General features: G+C 44.8%; 1 protein-coding gene, 1 non-coding gene and 1 pseudogene across 3 annotated transcripts; 1 reads left to right on the top strand and 2 right to left on the bottom strand.

The window, feature by feature from the left end:
* Window positions 1-330: 330 nt before the first annotated feature.
* Window positions 331-473, bottom strand: LOC118840577. Its single transcript, XR_005009753.1, has one exon. It is a non-coding gene; the product is annotated as a U11 spliceosomal RNA (small nuclear RNA).
* Window positions 351-12107, bottom strand: LOC118836457 (annotated as a pseudogene).
* Window positions 3889-24707, top strand: TAF12 (TATA-box binding protein associated factor 12). 2 transcript variants are annotated; one of them, XM_036747895.1, is made up of 7 exons: window positions 3889-4028; window positions 13789-14057; window positions 14731-14982; window positions 17120-17197; window positions 18253-18367; window positions 23804-23892; window positions 24251-24707. In XM_036747895.1, the coding sequence occupies exons 2-7, from the start codon at window positions 13986-13988 to the stop codon at window positions 24284-24286; spliced, it is 642 nt and encodes a 213-aa protein (XP_036603790.1). In that variant the 5' UTR covers window positions 3889-4028; window positions 13789-13985; the 3' UTR covers window positions 24287-24707. The 2 variants fall into 2 exon arrangements, with proteins under 2 accessions (XP_036603790.1, XP_036603791.1); XM_036747896.1 differs by lacking the exon at window positions 13789-14057.
* The last annotated feature ends 1738 nt before the right edge of the window (window positions 24708-26445 follow it).

Here is a 26445-nt window from a genome sequence, read left to right as displayed (position 1 = left end):
AACTCGACAGACGAAGAGTTGAAATAAGCGACTAGTTCTGTGATTTAATTGATTTAGGAATGTTCCAGGTGAGTCATCTCTCTCGAGATCTCCCAAAACTTACAATTTCACTGAGCTTCTAGCATTCAACGGTACTTACCCACTTGCCTGTGGTAAGAAAACCAAGGTATTCTCAGCAGCAGGAACTGAGACAAATCACATATTCCCCAGGTACACAACAGGCCGATTTAAACAAACTCCTTGTTTTGCATAAAACTTACACAAAACTCGAAACCCACCAAAACGTTATCACGTCTTCATTTATGTTTTGTCTTTTCTTTCAAAGAGCAAAAGGGCGCCAGGACCAACGATCACCAGCTGCCCAAGTAACAAAAATTGTGCTTCCGAAATCTCTTGATGTCGATTCCGCACGAAAAACGACCGAGGATAACCCCGCCGCTTGACGTGTGCCATGCACGACAGAAGCCCTTTTTAACTCGATCGTTAGCCGAACTACGGCAGCGATACAGAGCGACGCATTCTAGGGTAAGGGTGAGTCCATCCCAGAGCTTCGTTCCGCCACATCTGAGCCTGTGAAGTATATTCTTATCTTTAAATTTTCGTAGGTTCAGTTGGGAAGAGACTTGGAACATAGTTTTCCCTCACCCTCTTTTGAAGACAAGGTCTGGTATGCAAATAGGCCCGCGGATCCTTCTGGGAAGTCAGGGGCTGGCCGCGCTAAGATTGTGAGCGGGTGCGGATTGTTCAGGGTGGAGTCTCCGGTGCGAGAGGAGGGTGGGAGCATGTATCTGAATCCAAGAGCTCCTGATCTGGCCGCTGCTTTTCTGCGAGTCCAGGGAAGGAGCTCTGTGGTCTAGCTCCCTCACCTGCACTTGACAGAGGAGGAACCCGAGAGGTGAGATAGACCTCTCTTAGAGCAAGACTGGGCAAGCCAAGTTTGAACCCGTCCCCCGGCCGCCTTCTCCGAGAAGCGCTTCCCGATCTCCCTTATTACTGGTGCCTTCCCTTTGTTGGTTGTCTCTAATTTATTCTGCCTGTAGCTTTCTTGTAGATAATTGTTTCTTTGTATGCCCTGCATTTAGCGCTATGCCCGACATAGAGTAGGTGCTTAATATATGCTTGTTAACTGTCTGACCGCGTTTCCGGGCTCCCAGCGAGGTCCTCCAGCCTCTTCTTAGCTCCCAGGCAGTCTGTCCGAGCCTTAAGTCCGGGGTATGGCTGAACTTTGCTGAAAGATTTCTTAGAGGGCATTTGGAATAGCTGTGAGGGTTGGAAAGAGGGAAAGAAGATGGGGTCAGAGGGAGAGGAGAGTGGGTTCTTACTATCACTCGTTTTTAAACTCTCAGTGTTTAGCTAATCTGAATAACAAATATAAATCATATATAATTCTTATATCAAATGTAATTCAAAATCAATCAAAAAAAGCCAATTAATAAAAAGAAAAGTTAAGCAATTTAATCATCTATTCTGAATAACAAATATAAATGATATATCTCATCTAATTTATAATATATTAACAGCAGTGTATTTAATATGTTATATATAAATAAAAGTAATATAAATAAGGGGAAAATATCTAAAAGCTTTCTTTAAAACCAAGTGTTTAAGAATAAAAGGACACGTATAGTGCATTTTTTAATAGTCCACCCTATCATTTCAATCAATGCAGGTCTCTAACTCACTTTTAATTTACTTATTCGGGGGGGTTCTGAGATATAAGGAGACTTGTCCATCATCGTAGACAGCTACCATGGGTTTAAAGGCTGTAATTATTAACCAACTCCATTTTACAGATGAGAAAATTGAGATTTAGAATTTGCAAAGCTCAGCGCTGGCAGAGCACAGTCTCTTCTGAGCCTGACATCAGTTGAGAGAAATAATACAGATTTTCCATTTTACTGGAGAATAAACTGAGGGTCACCCAACCTTGGGCCAAAAAAAAAAAGTCTCCCTTCATCCACTGACTCCTACTTTACTAAACTGAGAACACCAGTGTGCTTGCATCTCTTGGTGTGGCAGGTGAGAGATGAAATTGCCTGAGGAATCAAAGGTTGGAGCTTCAAAGCAAATTGACTTATTAAGCACCACATGCCAATAGCTCAATAAATCAGGACCACAACCCTCTGCTTCGGCACTGGACACCAAATACGTTAAAAACAATCAAATAAGATCAATCCATTAAACAGAAACAGTTAAGCAGGATACAAAATTTCTAAATGGAGGAAGGATTAGGGACTTTCCAGTCAGGAGGGGGGAGAGTGAACAGCTACAATTAAGGAACATGGAAACAGTAACTTTGATCAGTATGGGGTCAGATAAGACTTATGGGTTGCTTGACATGTATAATCGTGAGGAAACTTTTTCATCAGTCTTTGGAGCTGCCTGGGTTTCTGGTCAGCATAGCCTAGGTCCTTAGTTAAGGGTTTCTAAGTAACAGGTAGAGGTAGTCCAGCTTCCCAGCCAAGCAGGGCTAGGTTCAAACAATGCAATAAAGTTTTCTCACAAGACAGAAATTGGACTAGACCCATAATTGAATAGAAAGGAAACTGAGCAAGATCCAGAATTGAGTCACAAAATGAAGTCAGTATGGTTCACCCAATAGCCCAAAGTCTTTCACCATCAGTGGGACCCCCGGCACTAGAACCCAGGTCTCCAGATTCCTAGCTCAGTGTCATCTCTCCCAACACTAACTCCTTAAAGGAGGTGTGTCAGACAGTAACTATGGTACCCAGTCACTGTACTTCTCTCCCCGCCCCACTACCACTTCCAGGGCTCTTCACAAGTTCCACACAATCAGCACTTATTTATTTCAACAAATATTTGTTAAGTGTCTAGTGTGTGCCAGCCAGGCAGCTTCTGTGCTGGGTGCCAGGCATTTGGAGACAAAACAATTCCTGCCTTCCAGGAGTTTACAAGTCTCCCACAGAAGAGATAACATATATGCACAGAGAATTAAATCCAATCAATTAACCAACAAGCATTTATTAAACTGGGGATACCAAGGAAAAGCAAAAACAGTCTCTGCCTAAGGCAGCTTAGATTCTAAGAAGAGTTAGTGAGGGTGACACATCGATAAATACGGAGTAGAAGGAAGGGTATTAGACAATTTGTCACTAGCAGCTGGGAAGGACCAGGAAGGGCCTCGTGGAGGAATTGGAGCTGAGTCTCAAAGGAAGCTGGGGATTCTAAGAGTCAGAGTGGGAGGAGTGTTCCAGGAGTCGGGGCACAGCCCGGGCAAAGGTGCAGAGGTGGGAGGTGTAGTGTCGTGCATGAGGAACATCAAGGCCACTAAGGCTGCGTAGTGGAGTACTCGTGGAAGGGAGCTGAATATAAAAAGATTGCAGCGGTAGGAAGGGGCCAGATGTGAAGATCCTACAGGAAGCCTGCATACCATTAACAAAAGTAACCTGGGGAGCGCCCAAGTACGGGAACCAAGGGCCTCGGAGGCAGCTCTGTGGGCCATCTGCCCGGGCAGTGCCAGGTTGAAAGCCTTCATTCAGAATGAATGAATTGTCCTTCCCCAGGATACTGTAAGCTCCCTGGGGACAGGGACTGTCTTTTTCTTTTCTGTATCCTCAAGCGCTCAGTCACAGTGCGCTACAAAGTAGACGCTTAATGTTTACTGAATTGAATGAATGAATTTGGGAAGGATGGGGCAGGGGGCCCCCGGCCGGCTCCCAATCCAATCCTCCCCAGGCTTGCCCTCCGCACGAAGCCAGAGGACTGGGCCGCGGCCACCGAGAACTGAACTCCCGAGCCTCTGGAACACGGCAGCCGGGACCACAGCGTAGAAAGTGCGCGCGTGCGCACTGCTCCAATCACGTGGTCCGAGGCGGGCTCCTCGCTCGTCCCTGCGCGCGTAAGACCTGCCCGCCCGGAAACGGCTTTGGGCTTCCGGGTCACGAGGCGGGGAGAGCGGTTGCCGGAAGTAATCGCTGAGAGAAGCACAGTCGGACCCGGCAGTTGGGAGTGCAAGTTTGTGCCGGCTGGGAGCCCGGGGATCATGGACAGATAAGACTTGGCTGCGGGTGAGTGCGGGGCCGGCCGAGGAATGGGGGCGGCGCGTCTGCGGGGGTCCGTCCGCCAGTCATTTCCTAAGCGCCTGCTGTGTGCCGGGCACTGTGCTGAGCGGTGGGAGTGCGGAAGGAAGGGGAGGTTGCGTCCAAGGGAGCAGGACCTCTCCATGAGGGAAGCTTGGGTCCGAGGAGACAGAGGAGGGGTCCGGAAGAAGGGGTTGTGTCTGGGGAGGCCCGGGTACGGGTGGGGAGGGGGTGTGGCCGGGGGGGTAGCAGAGATGTTGGGGGCTGGGGGTGTGGAACCTTGTCTGCAGGAGGGAGTGGTCCTGATGGGGAGAAGGGACCAGCAAGGGGGTGGGACGTGTCAGAGGAGACCTGGATTTAGGAAAGGGGGTCTGGGCGGGAAGGAGTTAGAAGAGTGGGGCTGGGTCTGCTGGGGAGGGGAGAAGGGGAGTTAGGACCTCTAAACCCTCTAAGACCATTCCCTCTCCTTGTGCTGGATTCAAATAGTTTTCTTCTCCTATGAGACAGCAAAGAGTTAGGGTAAGGAAAAGTGTATGGGGTCTTCGCTGCACGAGGAGCAGTAGCGAAAGGGCAACAGCTGTTGGGAGACCTGTCCTACCGCCCCACCTCCTCCTCCTTTACTTTTCACAGTCATTTATTTAGAAACTTGTCTAAAAAGTAACAACCAGTTCATTTCGACAGTTATTTAGTGAGAGCTTTCTCTGTTCGTGGGCCTCAGACCGTTATTATGGGGCTACAGATATACAAACAAGGCAATCCCTCCTCCCAAGGAACCTTTTAATTTGTAGAGAATGGAAGACATGCACACAAATGTGCCCTAAAGCCATAGGGACTTTGGTCAGCTCAAAAGTTTAGGCTGGGAATGAGGGAGGGAGAAGTTCTGGTAGAGGTGTTATTTGAACTGGTCAGTGAATGATTGTTCTGGTTTGAAGATGAGAGAGAAAACATGGTAGGTGGAGAGATCGATGTGAGCAACCCCCCAAAATTCAGGGAACTTATAAAATACTAAAACTTTCCCAGATCCAAATATTGTTTTTAAAAATTCATAAATTTTATTTTGATACAATAGAGGGAGATAGGTAGACACACACACACACACACACACACACACACACTCTCTCACACTCACACTCACACTCACACTCTCACACACACTCTACCTACCCTGAAAAGTTAGGCACTTGGAGTCAGAAAGACCCAGCCTCAGACACTTAAACTAGCTGTGTGACCCTGGTAAGTCATTTGACATCGGCAGCCTCTGTTTTCCTACCTATAAACTGGGGGTGATAATAACACCTACCTCTCAGGGTTATTCTGAGGATCACATGAGTTAACACATGGAAAGGCTTTTTTGCAAACTTTAAAGTGCTTTATAAATGCTGGCTCTTATTACAGGACATTTCACTTCCCACTTTTGAGGTTTACTGATCATTTACAGAAAAGTCAGGAACTTAACTTTGATTACAAGATGATATCATTTGTGACCTGCGGTTTGTTCTCTCAGTGTTTGTCTTTATTTACATTGTTGTAGGCACTGAACAGTATTATTTTGACTGTTTATTTCAGTTTATAACACCTTATGTAACTTTGCATGTATCTCTGATTTCTTCTTATTTGTAATTACTTAAGATGCAATGATATTTCATTACATTCATTTGCCATAATTTTGTTCATCTTTCCTCAATAATTGTATATACAGGTACTATATGTGTGTATATGTATGCATACCTGTACGTATATATGTGTGTGTCTTTCTATCTGTCCACATACAAATTTTTTACATGATCCATAAGTCTCTCCCCACTCCAGTCCATCTTCTATTCAGCTGTCAAAGTGATCTTCCTAAAGCACAGGTCTGACCATGTCACTTCCCTACTCAGTAAACTCCAGTGGCTCTCTGTCATCTACAAGATCAAATCCCTTCATAACCTATCCCCTCCCCCTCCTTGTACAGTCTTCTTCTGTCTTCCGCATATCCTCTCCCCTGTATATTCTTTGGTCCGGTATCACTGGCCTCCTTGCTCTTCCACAGACAAGACACTCCATCTCTTGGCTCTAGACATTTTCTCTGGCTGTTCCCCATTTCTGGAATTCTTTCCTTTCTTATCTCCTTTAGATCTCAGTTCAAATCCTACTTTCTATAGGAAATCTTTCCTGATCCCCCTCAATTCTAATGCCTTCTTTCTGTTGATTACCTCCAATTTATGCTGTATACAGCTTGTTTGTACAGAGTTGTTTGTACATTGACTCCCCCTTTAGATTGTGAGCTCCTTGAGGGCAAGGACTTGTCTTTTATCTTTCTTTGGCCCAGCACTTAGCACAGTGCCTGGCACATAGTAAGTACATAATAAATGTTTATTGGTTGACTGACAAAAACAAACTTTTCTTATATACTTTATTCCTGGCAGACTCTAATTGTGACTCTGGGAAAACTACTTGGAAGTGAATTGAATCTAGATTACAAGAAAGTACTTTAAAACTATGAGAAGACTGAAAATGAAATCATACAAAGGGAAGAAAATAAAACCAAAGAGTATTCATTGACAACAACCATGTAATTAAGTCAGCAAGGACAACAAATTCATGTTATATGCGTAGTAAAGGAAATCAGAAGAAATGGGGAAGACAAGGAATTTATGTTAATGTCAATATACACATCTTAGAGTGGGATTGACAGTCATTAAGTAGCAAACTTTATAAACACAGCATTTATGATGCTGTTTTGTTGGAACTTGCATGTTCTTTTTTTTAAATGTTTTTCGTATAATTTAATACCTATCCTTATCAATGGTAGTTAAAATAAAATGACTGTGCATATGTATGTATATGTATTAAATGTATATACACATTTCACATATACATATATTTTTTAAAAGACTAAATCCCTTTTGATCCAACCCCTAGATTCAGCGCTGACAATCTGTAGTTTTATTTAAAGTGGCAATAACAGCCACGAGCATTTGTCAAAGCCTCCTGATTTGCAGAGCACTAGCTGAAGTGCAGTCCCTGTCCTCAGAGAGCTCATGGTCTAAGACACAAACAATGATAATGTACAATATTACATGTGTTACCTATGTGTCCCTTAAATTAATATTTATGTTTACTGTTATGATTACTCTGTCTACACCTTTTCACTCCTCAAACCTTCCACAGCTCTGTCTCCCTTAAGCTGAGACTGTTGCCTTATATTTCATTGAAAAAAATTGAGGCCATTCACCAAGAGCTTCCCCCATTCCCTCCTTATCTCACTTCACTCAGACGCCCTCTGCTGTTGTCTCCTCCTTCACCCTTGTTTCACATGAAATGGCCCTTCTCCTTTCCAAAACAAACCTCTCTACGTACAGAAGTGATCCTGATTGCCCCCTCTGTCATCTCTACTCTCTCACTAATCTTCGGTCTCTACCCATCTACTGCCTTCTTCCCTTCTGCCTATGAATATCAAGTCTCCTCCATCCTCAGAAAACCCTCACTTGGTCCTTCGATCCTTGCTAGATACCATGGCATATCTTTCCTTCCTTTGGTGGCTAACCTCAAGAAGGCTGGCTGCAATAGGTATACCTCCATTTCCTTTCCTGTCTCTCTAACAATTCTCTGCAATCTGGCTTCCAACCTCATCATTCAAGCAAAACTGCTCTCTCCAAAGTCATTGATGATCTCTTAATCACCAAATCTAACAGCCTTTTCTGTCTTCATCTTTTGTGACTTCTCTTCAGCCTTTGACACTGTTTTTGAGATTTTCGTGAGACTTCTCTATCCTAGCTGAGCGGCCACTCCTTTGCCTTCCCCTTTGCTGGATCTTCATCCACACTGTGCCCACTAACCATAGAGGTTCTGTCCTGGGCCCTCTTCCCTCTGTACTATTTCACTTGGTCACCTCATCATCTAAGCTCCCAGAGCTCCAAATATTATCTCTATATAGATGATTCTTAGATCTACAAGTCCAGCCCTTAACTTTCTACCAGTTTCTAGTCTTGCATCTCCAATTGCCTTTTGGATATCTCAAACTGGATATCCTATCTTAAAGGCAAAATGTCTAATACTGAACTTATTGTCTTTCCCCCCACACCTCCTCTTTTAACTTACCTTTTACTGTTAGGGGTACAACCTGGCTACCCCAGTCTGGCAACTGAGACCCTTCATCTCCCATATCCAATCAGTTTTCAAAACTTGTCACTTCTACTTTGGTAACACCTTTAGTATATGCCTCATTTTTTTCTCTGACACTTCTACCATCCTGGTGCATGCCTTCATTGCCTCACCCCTTTGACTATTACAGTAGCCTCCTCCTTGGGCTCCATACCTCTAGTTTCTTCCCACTCCAGTGCATCCTATTCTCATCTGTCAGAATGATCTTCCTAAAATGAAGGTCTGACCCCTATCCGGTAAACTCCAATGGCTCAAGGGTTGAATGTAAATTCCTCTCTTTGGTATTCAAAGCCCTCTATAACCTAGCCCTTTCCTCCCTCCTGTCTTATACCTTTCTCCCCCCTCCACAGACACTGTAACCCAGTGACACTGGCCTTGTGGCTGTTTCCTAATACAACATCAATCTCCTGACTCTTGAGGATTTTCCCCATCTGCTCTGAATGTTCTCGCTCCCTGTCCCTACTTATTGACTTCTTTGTCTTTCTTCGGGTCTCTGCTGAAGTCCCACCTTCTACAAGAAGCCTTTCTTAGTCATCCTTAATCTTAATGTCTCCCCTCAGAGACAACTCCCAGTGTATCTGGTCTATATCTTCTTTGTACATAATTGTTTGCATGTTTTCTCCCCTGTTAGACTATGAGCTCCTTGAGATCAGTGACTGTTCTTTTGCCTTTCTTTGTGCCCTCAGGGCTTAGCACAATGCCTGGATCATAGTAGGCACCTAATAAGTGCTCATTGAGCAATTGATTAATTGCTCTCAACAGTCTTTGTGGCTCACTTTACCCCTTCCCAGGTTCTCCCTTGAGAACATTAATGTTAGCTCCTCATCTTCCTTCCCTCTTTTCCTAACCCCTCTCCTAAGGGATCTCCCTATCTTGCCCAGGCTGGAAGCATGGTGGCCATTCACAAGCCTGGCTCCACAGCTGATTTACATGCAAGTTTGATTTGTTTTTTTTCTGACCTGGGCCAGTGGAGTCGCCTTAGACAGCCTGATGGCCCCACCCTCTGTGGGGTTCACTATATTAATGCCTGACTTAATGTAGGCACTCATTTGGCACTAAGATACTACAGCTCAGCATTCCCAAACTCAAGGGATCGACTAGCCTCAGCCTCCCCTAGAAGCAGGGATTACAATCATGTACCATCACTCCAGCTGGTCTGTGTTTTTCTAATAGTCCTTAATACCCCTTGGCATTACGGGACAGATTTTAGTTAACCCAACAACAAAAACCACAATGGAATCGGGAAAACTCTTTGTGGAGAGCATCAAGCTATCCCTCCCTCTGGCTAGATCCCACATTCCCTGGAAACCACATGACTCATGGTGCCCACAGCTTCTTGCCATGCTGACTTTTTCCCTTTGGACCTCTCTCAACGCCCAAATGAAACTGGTCCTTTCTGCTTCCTCTTCCACTTTCTTTTGAGACTCCATATCTTAAAATCTAGCTTTGGGCCATTTGTCCTCTATAAAAGCTTCATAGTTCAACCTGGGGATTGGATTAGATGACCCCTGGAATCCTTTCTGGCTATGATATATGTATAATCTTCTGGTTCCTATCTTCTCTCTTTCTCTCTACATTCATGTGATGCCCTATCAGTGCTTCTTTAGGTTGTGGGGAATGTAGGGGTATGAAAAGATAGAAAGACATGGATCAGTTCAGTAAGGGGATAACGTATCCATAAATATTCCATTGGATCTGGGATCTCTTAAATAGAGACAGTTCCCTCCATCAAGCAGATTGCAACCCATCCATTTTTGCCCATCCTGTCACACTTATCCTCCCATGAATCCCTTCGGAGGACTCCACCCAATCTGTAGGAGCTTGTTGTTCTCTTGACTTTCTATAGATACCAGTGGAGCATGTGTCCATCCATCAGCGTCTTTCACTTTTGCTCTGTAACCAGCCCATCTGTTTTTCTGGCCACATACTTATCTGATAATATCAAAGATAGAATATTATTATTAGAATTGTAAGGGACCTTAGAGGTCATTGAGTCTAACTTCCTCATTTTACAGATAAGGAAACTGAGGTATGGAGTCTGCTTGCCTAAAGGCACACAGTAAGTCTCTGAACTGGGATTTGAACCCAGGTATTCTTGATTCCAAGTCCAATATTCTATCCACCACACCATCATGCCTCTTAGAATTTTGGGGTTTGACTTTGGGTAGTTGCAGGAATCTTTTTAATAGCCTCAAATTTCCTGAAACAAAAACTCATTAAAAAATTCAATATGCTTTTATTTTAAAATAGGTCACAACTCTGGGCCCCAGACCTGTTCTGCCATTGTGTAAGTTACAGATGCTTAACAGCTGAGGGACAATGTTTAGTGGCATTGAACAGTGAATAAAAATCCACATAAAACATATCACAATAGCTTCACTAGAACAAATGTGACCCCATCTCCTGCTCTTCTATGTTGTTGCATTTGAGTCAAGACTACTCTTAAAACACGTTTAAAAACTCTTAAAGAATTAAGCTGACGCCCTCCTCAAATCCTCTCAATTCAAACTAAACTTACATTTAATGGCTATCAACAGTTTCTCTCCTTGATACTAGCTGAAGCACAAATGATGCTCCATTCTACTTTACAAACATTAGACAGTGGCCAAGTGGTAATATCCTGGGCCTCTACTTCTTCCTGGAAAACTTCTGTTCCTTAGTTTGTTGCCTGCGTTGCATTTCTGGCCCAGACATCACATGATAGAGAGTGGGGCTCTGGAAATCATTGAAAGGGAAAGTAGCAGCAGTACAAGCACCCGTATTTTAAAACCACCTACAACCTTCCACATGTTTTTCTGGTAAATCACAGCATTCCACAATTTGATCAAGGCCATAACCTGTTGGTCCCCATATGCTAGAAGAGTAATATTTCACATCTGGTTTGAGTGTCTTTCACAGAATAGCCTTAACATGTATGATCAAGTGGGATGCAATTAAATGTTTGATATTCTCCATCATTCACATGATATGTAAAGGTTTGGTCATTTTCTTCATCAGAATCTCTATATTCCTTTAATATAGGTTGTTTTGTTTTTGTTTTTTGGGCAATGATATTAACCACAAGTGTAAAAGGTATGCGACATAGTATCTCTTTGGTCAAATATGTTTCTGACTCTAGATTCAGAAGGAAAATACTTCGCCAATGTTGGGTTGATTACACTTGTTACCTGTTCAAATTTAAGTTTGACCACTTCAGAACCAGATAAACTGTCACCAACCAATATCAAGTGAATACATGTTGAAACTAACCTCAGCCTTTATGTCAGACATACATCAGGCATCAGAAGCTGCTTAGACAAAGGTTTCTGGATCAGTATGATCATTTCCCACATGGAGGCTGACTCCAGCAACATTCATATTCAGTGTTTTGTTTTTTTCCGGGTCAAGGACAGCCTACTTATTTTGAATGGCACCAAATTCAGCAGGTAGATGGCAAACAGCTTTGGAGTTATCAGTGGCGTTCCGCAAAACCAACTTTGCCCAGTGATTTCTGGCAACTTTCATTCACTTGACTTTACTGTCCGAAGTCATTTTCTCTCCATTGTTGTCCATAGTTTGTGATGTTTGTTTGGACGTGCCTAGATGATTTTCTTTGGAGGCACCTGAGGACTTTGCACAAATTTTATTTCAGTCTTGCTGGCAGAGCACATTCGAATCCTGCTTATAGAGTAGCAAATGTCTTTCTGGCTCTGCCACTGTGACATTTGAATAAAAAAAGAGATATTCAAAGAAATGCTGTATACCATCCCACATGTTTCTTGAGGATGTCTCCAAGGTCAGCAGCATAGAAGGCATCTTTATCATCATCCTCATCAGAAGAAGAAGAGACAGCATTAATTTTGGGGTAAATATCCTTAAGTCTTCATCAAGGAAATTGAAGTGAAACTTGTTCTTCCCAAACTGTTCGTGGTTTCTTGGCATTCTTCTAACAGGCAACAAAATAGGAAACGAAGAGGTGGAATTTAGAGACTAGCCCTTTAAGATGTAAAGAGGCCACATTATTGAAGCCTCTGAATACTGAGCTGAGGAGTTTGAAATTCATTGATTATTTATATATTTATATTTGGTCTGTATATAAAGTTAGTGTTGTGGAACAGGAAACGGGTGCATGATAAATTTGGAGATAGAATTGACAAGACTCGTAGGAGTAGTTGAGGATGTTGCCAAACTTCACAGAACAAATCTTTGTTCGATTTGTTCTGTGAAGTTTGGATTCAGTCAAAGGGCTGCACTTGAGGATCCAGAGGGCCGTATGTGGCCTCAAGGCTGCAGGTTTCCCACCCCTGGTAGACATTTGAGCATAATCATGAGGACCTGGTTATAATCTAGGGATGAAGCAGCACATGTAGACAATACCTGTGAGAATTTAGAAGACATGGCTGAATTTCACCTCTCCCAATATATGCATTCATTTAGCAACTGTCCCTTACCTTGTGTGAGGCATATAGCCATGGGAATAAGATCAGTGAGACTTGTCCTTGCTTTCAAAGATCTGAACTTGTAATTGTAACAAGGTAAATAGAGTATAATTTAGAATGTGATGAATGTGCAAGAATACAAAGTGCTCTGAGAGTCGGTGAAGGAGAAATCTCTTTGGAATTATGCGTTAGGGTCACTCTTGAGTTAACGGTGTGATTGTTCATGTTATATACTGTGTTTCTCATCCATGATTTATATGCAGTTCGGATCTTGTCATGATAGAGTCCAGTGAAGAGAAATCTGTGTAACAAATTTCATTTTTTATGCCACCGCACATATAGGAGGCGTCATCTTAAATGTTTGAAACATGAGCCTAGAGCCAGAAAGAAAATACTGGCTTTATGTTCTCTAACTAGGATCTTTCAGATACCTGTGGGATTTGTCATGGAGTCAGTTGAATTTAAAGGGAGCGTGTCTGCATTGATCTCCATTGGTTCTCCAGCCAATTTGTAGCTTTTATAGAACACTCTTCATTGTTACTTTACTACCTCCAAATATGTATCTCAACAACACAGATCACAACCTCTCTACCCATTGGTACACAGTCTTCATGACTTGGTATGGTTAAAAAGAAATCTCAGAGTGGGAAGGAATCTGAGAGGCCATCTCATCCAATCTGTATTTGGACAAGACTGGTCCTTGGACATCCGACACATAGTACGTCACAGGACCTCTTCATCCAGCCTTTCTAGTGCGGTATGACTGGCCACAGTTTGCTTTCCCCTGGGATAGCTCCCACGATCCCACTGTGCCACAGTGAAGCGGCAGAGCCTGCCTGCGTGGAACCAGTCATCATTAGCAGTCCATCAGTAAGCAGGTGCTGAGAGGTGAGACAGCAGAATGCATTCTTTAAACAGGGACACATTAGAGTTGTGGTCAGAGAGAGGACACAGAGGTACATGTGCGCACGCGCGCGCGCGCACACACACACGCTCATGCTCATGCTCACGCGAGTGCAGTACTAAGAGTTTGCCAGAGTTCTGAAAGGATTGTTCTGGTATTGAATCTAGCCCCAAGAGCCTGTGGTTGTACAGCTAGGGTGCACATCCCCACCTGTCAGTAGGCTGCTGTCAGGTTCATCTGCTCTGAGCTCATTCCTAACAATAGATATTTACCCTTTCAGGAGCTGGTGGGCACCCCCGGCAGCAAGCCTTAATAACACTGGTTTCGTGTGGCCAAGCGGGCCATTTTTCTGGGTGCTCATTAAGGACAAGCAGCCTCCACAGCCTCCTCTCTCTGGCTCAGACCTGAAAGCCCAAGTTCTGACATAGGAGGAGGGGGCATTTGGTGCCAGTTGTTACTTTCAGAAAGATTTAGGCAATGGCTGCTCCTCCTTTCACCGGGCTCACAGCGGTTGCTGATGTAATTAAAGATCTAGACACTCAGATAGCTGTAAGTAAGCTAATTAATGTGACCGTGGCACCTGTGGCCAAAGTTTTTGAGTGTGCACCATCTTGTCATGCTAACAGACTCAGGGCCATTTTTAAAAGGCTGTCAATAGAGCCAAAATTGCTATTGATGATAAAAGATAACTTACTCTTAAAATTGTTAAGCTTTGTGCTTGTTGGACATAACTGCCTTGAGTGTCACTGCATGATGTGGTGTGTTAGTTAACATGGATTACTAATTTCTGAGTCATTGGGGCTGTGCTCCTGTCTGCAGAGGTGGTTATGCTGTATAAGTGGAGTTTCTTTTTGGTTATTTGGATTTAATACATCTTTTTCCCAAATGATCCTATGTCTTTACCAAGTGTTCTGTTTTTATATAAACCTCAAAAATATCTTACTCTTTCCAGTTAATGTCTATATATGATTCTTTGATCCATTTACCTTCTTCCTGTTCTGAAGACTGTTTCAGATAGGCGCTAAAGGACAGATGGTTTCCAAATGTCAGGTAAAAGCTGTGCATTGATTTCTGTCTCAATTTTTGTAATCAGAAGTGTCAACTTGTGACCGTTTCAGATGAACTCAGGTTCTGAAAAATCTAACAAACATGCAGTTTTGAAAAATGTCCACCCTTTGTTACTGATGCTTCTGAAATATGTTTTTATGTTTTCTTTCCCCAGTTAATTGGCCTCGGTCCCCACAATCCCAAAAAAAAACAGGACCTTGACAAGCTCCATGAACTGAAGGCCAAAGCCCGGCAGATTATGAACCAGTTTGGCCCCTCAGCCCTGATCAACCTCTCCAACTTTTCATCCATAAAACCCGAACCTTCCAGCACCCCCCCTCAGGGGTCCATGGCCAACAGTACCACAGTGGGAAAGATGGCAGGCCCCCCGGGGGCAGGGGGGCGTCTTAGTCCGGAAAGCAATCAGGTATCAGTTGTCCTTTTACAATGGGCTTCTGGGAGCTTTGTTCATTGTTGACTAATGCCAGTGTTGTAGGTTGTGCGCTGTACTCTTACTTCTCTGTGATAAAGGGAATGGACACAAGTATTGGGGGAAATTATTAGGAAAGAATAGGATAAATATGTTTGAGCCCAGTGAGCTATATCTTTCTCCATTTAGTGATGTTTTCTCCAACCCAGCCACTCTCTGAGACCTCAGTTGCTATAATTAAGCACCTACTGTGTGGCAGTGAGAGGCAGAACAATGTAGTAGATGGAGAGCTGGCCTTGATCATGACAAGCTGGGGTTACGTCCTGCCTCTGACTCTCCAGCTGTGTTACCCTGCTCTAAAATGATAAATGGCAGAAGAGTTGCCATCAGCATTGGCGGAGGAAGTGTTCTCTCTGACAACAGGTCTTTCCATAAATGAAATTAAAGGTCCAGACCACAAAAGAGAGAATATGTTAGGCGCTAGGGACACAGGAATTTAAGAGTCTGCATTACAGCATAGACACAAATTAGTTACAGAATAGTCTGGGAGAGGCGGAAGAGCTCTAGCCCTTGGGGGGATCTGAAGAGGGGGCCCTGAAACTGAGCTTTGAGTGGGAGCTGGAGATGAGGAGGGAGAATTTTCCATTTATGGGGGACAGTCTCTATGAAGGCACAGGGTCATGTGCAGAAAACAAATCAGCTGACTCGGCTGGAATGTAGGGGGAGTTGGAGGTAGGATTGTGAAATAAGCCTGGAAAAAGGAAGGTACGGGAATACGTGTTTGTACAGTGCCTACTGTGTGTCAGGTACTGCACTAAACACGTTTGTGCAAATAATCTCATTTGAACCTTACAACATCCCCTCTGTGAGGTAGATCCTATTATTATTCCCATTTTACAGTTGGGGAAACTGAGGCAAATGGAGGTTAAGTGACTTTGCTCTTGTAAGTAAGGATCTGAGGCTGGATTTGAACTCAGGTCTTCCTGACTCCAAGCCCAGCACTCTATCCACTGAGCCACCCAGCTGTCTCTAAGGAGGTGGATAGGATTCTAGATTTAGAGTTACAGTTGAAAAAGACCCCTGGCATCACCTAGTAGAGCCTCCCTATTTTATAGCTGGGCAAGTTGGGGCCCAGAGAGGTTAACTGGGGGTCCTAACGTCAAAAGTGGCAGGTGGCTGAGTCAGGGTTTGAACAAAGGTTCTTTGTCTCCAATTCCAGCATTCCTTCCACTATTGTATTGAATTTTTACTTATTTACAAAATAAGAACATTCTCCCTCCTCATCTCCAGCTCCCACTCAAAGCTCAGCTTCAGGGCCCCCTATTTAGATCCCCCCAGAGGCTAGAGCTCTTCCCCCTCTCCCAAACTATTCTGTAAATGTTTCCAGTTGCATTTAACCTTGTTCTGCTGCTCTGGGAGTTTGAGGCCCCTTTTCTGAGCATATGATACCTTTGGGGTATAGGGTGGGTTGAATAGGTAACCCAGGTATGAGGCGGTGTCAGGGGAGCAACATCTAATGGAGGGACAAATCTGAAACACACTTTGAAGGAAGAATCAGTAGAACTTAGTGATCTGATATGAGCCAAAGATGAGACCCCCAGAGTTTCCAGCCTGCAAGACTGGGAGAAGGGCAGGGCCATTGATCCAAAGTGAAGCTCAGAAAGGAAGCTCTTTGTGTGGGGAGTAAAAGGTCAGGTTTAAGAACAAACCTCCCCCAGTCAGCAAAGCCAGGAGGGGCCGTGGGAGCAGTGGAGGGTAGCAAACAGAACTTAGATGGTTCCTAGGTGCCTTTCCCTGCCATGGGGTCCTTGGGCATCTCTGCAATCCCCAGGTTCTCAGAATCTTTACACCTTCCTGGTTTACATTGTTTCTCCAGTTATACAAAGGCTTTGCTCTCCATTCCACCTGCTCTTCCTCAGATGTGCTTCTGCCAGAGCCCTCTGCTCCTCAGAAGCTGGTAGAGCTGGCTCTGACAGCAGGGGGTGCCTCACCACGGTCCTGTGCGTGGAGGTTTACCTTGGAGCCTTGCCTTGCCAGGCAGAATTTACATCAACCATGTGTTTAACTGTCATCTCAAATTAACCTGTCTATGCAATTACCTAAAGCATGGCTAAGAATTGTCCCTGTTCGCTAGGTTTTGACCAAGAAGAAATTACAGGACCTGGTTAGAGAAGTAGATCCCAACGAACAGCTGGATGAAGATGTGGAAGAGGTAGGGGGATGGGTACAGGCGGGGTAAGCAGCCTTGGGTATAACCAGACCCATAATGGTCTTTTCCAACCCTTGGACCCCTTCTGAGAATTCCTTCTGTAGTATCCCTGAGAGGTGGTTATCCAGCCTCTACTCGAATACTCCCAGTGATGAAACAGCTCCCTATTTATATAGCAGCTATAAATGTTAAGAGTTTATCCTTAGAATGAGCCAAGATTTACCCCCCAACCTCTTTGGCATTGGAAGAAATTAAAGCCCAGAGAAAAGCAATTTTCCCACCAAGGTCACCAAAGTATTAGGTAGCAGAGCCAGGCTAATCCATGTCCCGTGGCTCCAAATCCTTCCCATTATACTGTGTTTTCCTCTCCTTTAAATGGTACCCAGTAGGAGGGCCACAGGAGAGAAAGACTAGAAGGTAGAGGCCAGAAGAGCTGGAGGTGTGAGTCCCTCCTGTGGTGAGCAAAGCCCATCTTGTAGAATGTGCAGAAACTAAATAAGTCAGACTTAGAGCCCCCAGGCTGACAATGGAGACCAGGTGTCTCCTTTGCCCATTGTTTCCAGGCCGCTGCACAATACCAGGGGAAATCTGGGTGAATAGTGAGGCAGTCAGACATTGAGCATGATGCCAGGCAACCAGACCGACCAATCTTTGCTTCCCAGCTGAATTTTGACTAGTCGTACAGGCTTCGTGGTGACTCATCCTCACAGTACTTTTCTTGGACTCCTCATATGTGTGTGCAGTATCTGATGAGGTACCAGTCACTTCTTCCACTGGATGGGGAACAGCTGAACCAGGTGTGGATGAAGACTGGGGGGCATCCAAAGAGGGTAGAGTTGGGGGCACAAGTAGTCCAGCAAATGCCATTTGCCCTCATTTGCTCGTGAGAATAGCAGAGAGTAAAGGCCTGGTCAGTACATGACGTTTCTCTGTCCTGCCCCACCCCCTGCTGACAGGAATCCTGTCTGGCTCGGGCAGCTGTCCCTGCCAGTCACCCCTCAGCCACTGGGGTTTAAGCCAGAGCTCAGATGTGGCCTGTTTTCCTGCCGTCTCTCCAGATGCTCCTACAGATTGCTGACGACTTCATCGAGAGTGTAGTGACGGCAGCGTGCCAGTTGGCCCGGCATCGAAAATCTAACACTTTAGAGGTCAAAGATGTCCAGCTGCATCTAGGTGAGTGGTAAGCGTGCTGTGGAGCGGCTGCTGCACATCTGCGAGGAGAAGGCCCGGGAATGCCAGGACAGTGGCCGGGGTCACTGGGATGTGGCTCGATGCTGACCATGGCATAGAGGGCACTGGAGAGAAGAAGCTCCAAGTTCCCTGGGAGAAACGGCCAAGAGCAGAAAGTACACCCACTGGGTCTGGAGTTGGAAGGCCTGAATTCGAGTCCTGACTCTGATATTTACTAACTGCGGGTGAGGCTCTCTGAGCCACCTTGGTTTCCTAATTTTCAAAATGGAGCTGTTACTGGTGCTTATGCCTAACAGAGTGGTGAGGGAATGTGAGCTGCTGCTCTTGTGGCTTTGAAGCCCTCAGAAATTAATCCACAGACAGGATCCAGTGGGGAGGAGCACGTGTCTTTCTCGGTAATTCAATTGAGCAGGTATTTACTGAGCACCCAGTAAGTGGGAAGCACCAGGGAGCAGTTGTGGAGTGTGGCTCATGGTCCAGGCAGTGCAGTATGGGGGGAGGTCACCAGATGTGCAGTCCCAAGACCTGAGTCAGGCACTAGCTTCATCATTTTTTACCTGGGGCATTTTGAGCAAGGCAATTAACTCTCTAGGTCTCCGTTCTTCCTCTTGTAAAACAAAGGGAGTGGATTAGCCCTTCTAGTTCTAGAGCCTATGAATAAGACTCGGGCCTGCCCTCTGGGAGTTTGTGCTCTAATAAGTGAGATGATATGCTTAAATAGCCATAGCACCAGCTATAACGTCAGTCCAACCAAGAGCTTTGGTCCAAAGAGGGAGGTGTCATTTGGAGTGGGAGGTTTGGGAGGCATCGTGGAGGAGGTAGGAGCTGGTGGGGTAGGGGACAAAGGGAAGGATATTTGAGCAAATGTGGAAATGCACAGAGCATTTTCAGGGCTTGGCAAGATGGTTAGAGTGAAGGCTGTGCAAAGTGAGCTATTGGGGCCTAAGTGCGAAGGTCCTTGAAAGCCTACTCCGTGCCAGGGGATAGAAGAAGGGTCACCATTTCAGTCTTCATCAGCTTGCCTTGTTGCCAAAGAGAAAGGACACATGTGAAAATACTAATCATTATCACAACTGTTTTTAGCTGTTCAAAAATAAAAACTGGCTGAAATAGGTGACTTCAGAGACCCAGAAGCAAGTAATTTACATAATATAGCCCCTAGCCGAAGGCTGAGCATAGGAAGGGCCTGCTCTTCACTGGGTGAGGTATGGAAGGTTCTTCCTTAAGCTTCACTACCAGCAGCAGGTTGTAGTGGTCTTTTCTTTGCCGAGTAACTGTGTCCCACTCTGACCCACTATTCCCACTGTGATCAGACAGTGTATACATGTCTTAATTTACACGAAAGCCCATATCTGAGAAGTCGTGTTTTAAGTCAGTGATTTGGATCACGAACCAGCATGAGCTGTTCTAATTTACTGAACCCTGACCCAAATCCAAGAATTTTTGTAAACGAATCATGCCCAAGTTTTGTTTTGTTCCTCTTACCCAGTCCTAAGCAACGAATCATGCCCAAGTTTTGTTTTGTTCCTCTTACCCAGTCCTAAGCATCTAGCACTTCAAACTACAGGTAGGCCTGTTTATTTTCTAGACGTTATCCCGTTAAATATTAAAACCATTTATTATTCATTCAGCAGCTAGGTGGTACAGTGGGTAAGAGCCCTGTAAATGCTGCATGATTGCAGAGTCATGGATTTCAATAAATCAGCTCATAGAGTCCTAGAGTAAGGAAGGTGGAAAGAGACCAAAGAGACCATGGAATCGCATCCTCCTTTCTTTTTATAGAGGAAAAGGCCCAAGGCCCAGAGACTAGCCTAGAGCAGATGCTTCATTACCGTCTCTTGTGGCTTACGTTAACACACTGGACGTCAGTCATCTCACCAGCCACACAAGTCCCAGGTTTCAGCATGAGCTGCTTTCCCTTTCTCTGCCCGGTCCCAGTTTTTCTGCATAGCTCTCTGCTCCTGGCACCCTGATCAGCACCGGGCCTCCACTCCCAGTCTGCTCTCTTCTGCTGTTCCCTGCCTGAGGTTGTGGAGGGGCTGCCAGTTTACTTCCGGCTCTTCTCGAAGTGTGCATCCAGGACTCGGCCCCTTCCTTCTCCTCTCCTCTAGGCTTTTCTGCCTGTCCTCTCCCGGAAGGAAATTCCTTCAAGGTCAAAAGCCTCCAAATGCTGTGGAACTCTAAGTAATGTCTGCGCATAAGCAGTAACCCCACCCCCACACCACTTCTCAACAACTAGCCTCTCCATGGCCACATCTTTGTGGGAGGGTTTTTTTTTTTTTTTGCCAGGGTTACATTCATTTTCTTTTGTTGTTTGTTTGTTTTGTTTTTGGAGGGGGAAGGCAGGGCAATTGGGGTTAAGTGACTTGCCCAAGGTCACTCAGCTAGTAAGTGTGTCAAGCCTGTTGAGGTCGAATTTGAATTCAGGTCCTCCTGACTCCAGGGCTGGTGCTCTACTCACTGTGCCACCTAGCTGCCCCCTATTCATTTTCTCATTTGTAAAATGGGGATGATAATAGTTTAAAACTACCTTTCCCCCAGAGTTGTGGAAAAAGCACTTTGTTAAATACTAAAAACAGGCAGCTAAGTGGCACAGTGGATAGAGTGCCAAGCCAGGCCTGGAGTCAGATGATTCATCTTCCTGAGTTCAAATCTAGCCTCAGACACTTCCTAGCTATGTGACCCTGGGCAAGTTACCTAATCTCTGTTTGCCTCAGTTTCCTCATCTGTAAAACAAGCTGGAAAAGGAAATGGCAAACCAGTCCAGTATCTCTACCAAGAAAACCCCAAATGAGGTCAGAAAGAGCCAGACACAACTGAAAACAACTGAACACAACAGAATCCTCAAAAGCTCACATTGGTGTGAGTGGTTATTGTATGTAGAGCACTTGTGCTAGGAACTGAAAGGTCCATGTGAGTGAGTTAGCTGTGGGGCCTTGGGCAGGTCACTTAACATGTGCCTCAGTTTCCTCACCTGTAAAATAACAGCAGCCCCCTCCCAGGTTTGTTCTGAGGATCCGGTGACAGAATAATTGCGCAGTGCTGTGCAAACTTTGAAGTGTTCTAGCGGTGCTGGCTGGTGTCCTTGTTACTGTTAGCTCTTGCCTGGTTACTGATGCTGGTGTTGTAACCAGCCAGCATTTCACTGAGTTCATGTCTGCAGGTCCATGGGTGTCTGCCTATGCATAGCGCCTTGCTTGTTACAGATGCTTGTTGATTGATGGCTGCATGGTCTGGCCCCTCACTTTATAGCTGAAGAAACCTAGGTTCATAGAAGGCAAGTGACTTTTCCAGTGTCATACAGGTACTTAGGGACAAAAGCAGGGTTCGAACCCAGATCCTTGGACCCCAAAGCCCAGTGCTGCCTTGAAGTTAAAAACCTTCCTAAAGAAAATCCTATTATGAATGTTCACCTGCATCCAGTGCAAGTTACTGGTCAGAACAAGATCAGTAAGTAGGGCCTGGGCTCTTGAAGTCAACTCAGTAAGTCTCGACCCATGTGACCAGAGAGCCTGGTGTTCTACAAGGGTTCTCTGGCAGCCCTCCCCCCTCAGGCTGGCTTTGAATTGATGTAATTGAAGAAGGCTAGGTAACTGCCCCCCCTACCCCTACCTCACACACCCACCCTTTATATTAAATTCAAGCCCTTCCACAAAAGCTTTCTCTGACTTCCCAGCTCCCGAAAGTTGTCATTCACTCTGCCCCTCATACCTTGCATAGGCTTTGTTCATACTTCTTTGCACATTTTACTTTGCACATTATATGTCACTTTGTATTCTGTTTATCTTCTTTTAACTTTTTAATTTAGTTGCTTTAGCATTTTTTTAAAATTTGAGTTCTAAATTCCTTCCTTCGTGCCGCATCCACATCCATTGAGAAGGCAAGGAATATATCAGTTATATGAGTGAAGTCATGCAAGATACATTTCAGTATTAGCCATGTTGGAAAAAAAAAAGTTTTAAAAGTATCCTTCATTTTGCCCTTGGAGTTCATCAGTTCTTTCTCTGGAGATGGAAAGCATTTTTCATCATGGGTCCTTTGGAATTGTCCTGGATTGTTATGTTGATCAGAGTAGCTAAGTCTTTCAGTAGTTCATCGTCTTTACAATGTTACTGTTACTGTGTACAGTGTTCTCCTGGTTCTGCTCACTTCACTTTTTCAGTTTGTATAAGTCTTCCCATGTTTTTCTGAACCTATCCTGCTTGTCATTTCTAAAACGCAATAGTATTTCATCATAATTATAGACCACAATTGATGGGCATCTCCTCAATTTCCAATTCTTTGCCATCACAGAAAGAGCTGCTATGAATATTTTTCTACATATAGGTCCTTTTCCCTTTTCTTTGGTCACTTTGGGATACAGACCTAGTAGCAGTATTGTTGGGTCACAGGGTATGCACAGTCTTATAGCCCTTTGGGCATAGTTCCAAATTGTTCTCCAGAATGGTTGAACTAGTTTACGACTCTACCAATAGTGCATTAATGTACCTATTTTTCTAAATCCCCTCCAGCAATTATTTATATCTGTTATAATTTCTCATAAACCTCATAAAGGCAAGCACCATTCCTTGTCCATGTTTGGTGTGCCCTTCCCCGCTCTAGCACTTAGCACTAATTGGATAGGGACAAAGTGAGGAGGAGAGAGCCTCAGTGATTGAATGGACAAAGAATGGATAAGGACAATAAAAGGATTTTTTAAACTATATCAGGGAAAAAGAGGAAGGTCACAGAATGGACAGGAACATTGCTCATGGTGGAGCAGATGATAAGGAAAGACAGTGAAGGCCAAGGTGCCCAACTCTCCTTTGACTCCTGTTTTCTCTGCCAAGGGGAACAATCTTTGGGCTGGCAAGGATCCAACCAAAGTAACTCACCAGGAGCTAAAACCCCAACTACTAGGGAGAAGCCTGAGCTGTCCTTGATGAAGCCCAGGAGAGCTAGTATATCACAGGGTGTGGGAAAAATGGGCAGATGTGACCTTGTCTAGAGGGGCAGTGGGATGATTGTGCCCAGCAGTGGGGGAGTGAGCACGAGATGAGTACCTACAAGTAAGTGTACATGCCTCTATCTGGATTGAAGATGTGTGTGTGGGTCTTTAACATGGTTAGTTCATCTCAAGAACCTCTCACACATAAGGCAGAAACATGGGGATTTCCAATATTTTCCATCTGTCCCTTCTAGCCGCATTTCAGTAATCAATAGTCAGAGACTTACCCAACTTGTATGTCTGTCCCCTGCCGTGGGAGAATGATGGACATGGGATTGAGGGCCAGGAGGAATCCTTGTGGCCCCAGCAGGTCAGAGAAGCCTAGCCTCCTCCTATCAGTCATGAAAGAGGACGCCCCAACCTGCTTAGATTTCAGGACCTCCTGACCAGCAGGCTTCCTGTCCTCACCGAGGCATCCTTCTGTCTTCCAGAGCGCCAATGGAACATGTGGATCCCAGGTTTTGGTTCAGAAGAAATCCGACCCTACAAAAAGGCCTGCACCACAGAGGCTCACAAACAGGTACAGAGGAAGACAAAGCAGCTGTCCTCATGTCCCTTAGCCCCCACCCCCCAGGACAGGCTATTGGAGACATGTAACCCCTCAGTGGCATGCCAGCCCATCCTGTGTGTAGTGGAACATCTGCTCTGTTCTGTGGGCTCTGTTAGAAATGGGCCAGTTGGTGCCATCAGGTTTTATGTAAGAACTATAGCTGCAGAAATATGTGCTAGGCCTACTACAGGTCTTCACTGTTGTGACACCTTGTTCCCAGGCCCAAGGAATAACACCACCTCCCCTTTCCTCTTGCCCAGTGAACAGGTCACTGTGCCTCACTCTTGCCTTATAAGTAGCTTGAATGTGATCTTTCTTTCTCTTTCAGAGAATGGCCTTGATCCGCAAAACAACCAAGAAATAACACACGGGAGGGGCAAAAAGAAGACAGCACGGCATTTGGAGATTCAAGAAAGGCCTCCACGATATCGCCTATGGAATTTTTTTTTATGCTTTAAAGAGAAGCATATATATTTTTATTAACAGTACAGCAATATCTATAGTGACTGAGGAGACCTGCCAAAAAAAAACCTAGCCATTATATGGTCCCAGTTCCCCTCCCTTTTACTTGCCCTCTCAGAAGGGAGCAATGTATCTCAGCCCAAAGGAGGTTTTATTTGTGGTTTATCCTGAGTGGTTGTCCAAGGGACAGAGAGCATCCTGGTCTTGTTTGGTGCGACAGTAGAGGTTTCTGTTTCCCTTTCCTCCCTGTACTTTGTAACGTCAGTGTTTATATGAATATGACTTTGATTTGTTTTTCAGAAATAAAGATGTTATTAATCTAACAGTTCAGGTTGCACTGTCCTGGTGCATCCCCTTTGAGGATAAAGAAGTGAAGGGCTGAGGAGATAGTGGGGAGACAACTCTGTAGACAGCAGGGGGCAGTGTTAATTGAATTACATTTCTAACTAGAGACCTCCGGACCCACTCCTAGAGTTCTCGTGTCCAAAAGCCAATCAGATCACTAGTGGGAACAGGATGATGGTTTGGGCCCAGTTATTCCAAAGGAAATTGGGCAAAAGGAACCTGTCTCCTAGTAAATTCTCCTTGCCGTAACATAGGCTGAAGACCACCATCCCATCCTTCTATCCCATCCACCCCAAATTGGAAGAATCAGACACACAGACAGCTAGCCAGTCATCTCAACCTAGAGAGATCACAGGCAGCTTGGGAAAGGCTGGTCAGTCCAAATGCATGACCGCTCTGGAATGGGTGGATCCTGGGGCTTTTTCCTTTCCTGGGAGAGAACTCTGTGTAGCTGCTGCTTCTACCACATGCATTTACCCACCCCTTCCTCCAGAAATGAATCAGTGTTGGAGGAAGTGGGGTCCAAAGGGAAGATTCCAGACTAGCTGCAGTTGCCAGACCCAGGGGCTCCCATAAAACCAAAGCCCCAGCTCCTCCTCAGAGTTGGGAACCAGGGAACGAAAAAACCCAAAATGTTTTAAATTGGCATCATGGATTCATTAGGTTGATGTCAAAGGAGTTTGGCAGGTAAGACTGAAGTCTGAAAACTAGCAATTAAGACTAGGACCACTGAACAAAGACCAAGAAACATAATAAATCCAGGGGTACAGACAGAGGGCCACACAACTAAGAGTCAAGATTGGAACCTGCTATGACCAGGATCACCAACGCCAGGAAACGGGTTGATCTAAGACCATCTTTGTCCCCCTGTTCCCCACTTCCTTTGGGATTGGTGCCTAGTTCAGACTGGGATTGGCCTAGGAGTCTGGGCCAGCTATGGCCTACCTTGTGGTGCCAGAGAACAGCAGCAAAGGAGCTATGTGATCCTGCTAAGATTGTAAAGCCAGCTACCACATTAGCAATTCCAGACTCCTGACCCTGAGCTATCTGTGTCACTCCATACTCCGGCTTTGTCCACTTCAATGTTCACAGTCAGTCATCCTAGCTTCCACTTAAGCCAGATGCTGAAATAACTGATGGAGGACTTTTCTTAAAATAAGGGGAAGTTTTACTTCCAAGTCACACAGAATTAGCACTAGAAGAAGGGATCTTCTGAGGGGCCGTTGTTATTTTCTGAAGGAATTCTAAGTCATTCCTATCTGGCTAACAGGAAGGGAAATGCAGTAAGCAGGTAATACTGAAGTCTGAAAACTAGCAGTTAACATTAGGGCGAGGGAGCAAAGACCAAGAAACCTAATCAATCCAATCACTTTTACAAGAAGTTGCTTATCTTCATGGTAACTACAAGAGGAGTAGGTACTAACCTACTTTGATATCGTTAGCTTAAGTATTAATTAGCTTATTGGTATTAATCAGGCTCATTTTACAGATGAGAAAAACTAAGGCTGAGAAGTGAAGTGAGTCATCCAGGGACACAAAGCTAGTGAGTAGCAATCGATTTGATTCCACCGTCCCCTTTGGTGCAGTTGACCATTCAGTGTGGTGGAAAATGCAAATATTTGTGGAAAGAAATTACCTGGGAGCAGCAAAGTCAACCACCAGGTAACTGAGAGTTTGCTGGAAATCAATTAGTCATATTTTTTAAGTGCCTGCTAT

This window comes from Trichosurus vulpecula, chromosome 2 (genome assembly GCF_011100635.1).
Source record: "Trichosurus vulpecula isolate mTriVul1 chromosome 2, mTriVul1.pri, whole genome shotgun sequence".
Lineage (NCBI taxonomy): Eukaryota > Metazoa > Chordata > Mammalia > Diprotodontia > Phalangeridae > Trichosurus > Trichosurus vulpecula.
The sequence above is the reverse complement of the archived record's forward strand: the minus strand, read 5'-3'. Positions and strand labels throughout refer to the sequence as shown.

Bases quoted from the DNA above. Each gene is read 5' to 3' on its own strand.
- TAF12 (XM_036747895.1), top strand. From the start codon at position 13,986: ATGGCTGCTCCTCCTTTCACCGGGCTCACAGCGGTTGCTGATGTAATT. The intron at 17,198-18,252 runs GTAGGGGGATGG...CCGTCTCTCCAG, and splicing joins TGGATGAAGATGTGGAAGAG to ATGCTCCTACAGATTGCTGA. The intron at 18,368-23,803 runs GTGAGTGGTAAG...TCTGTCTTCCAG, and splicing joins AGATGTCCAGCTGCATCTAG to AGCGCCAATGGAACATGTGG.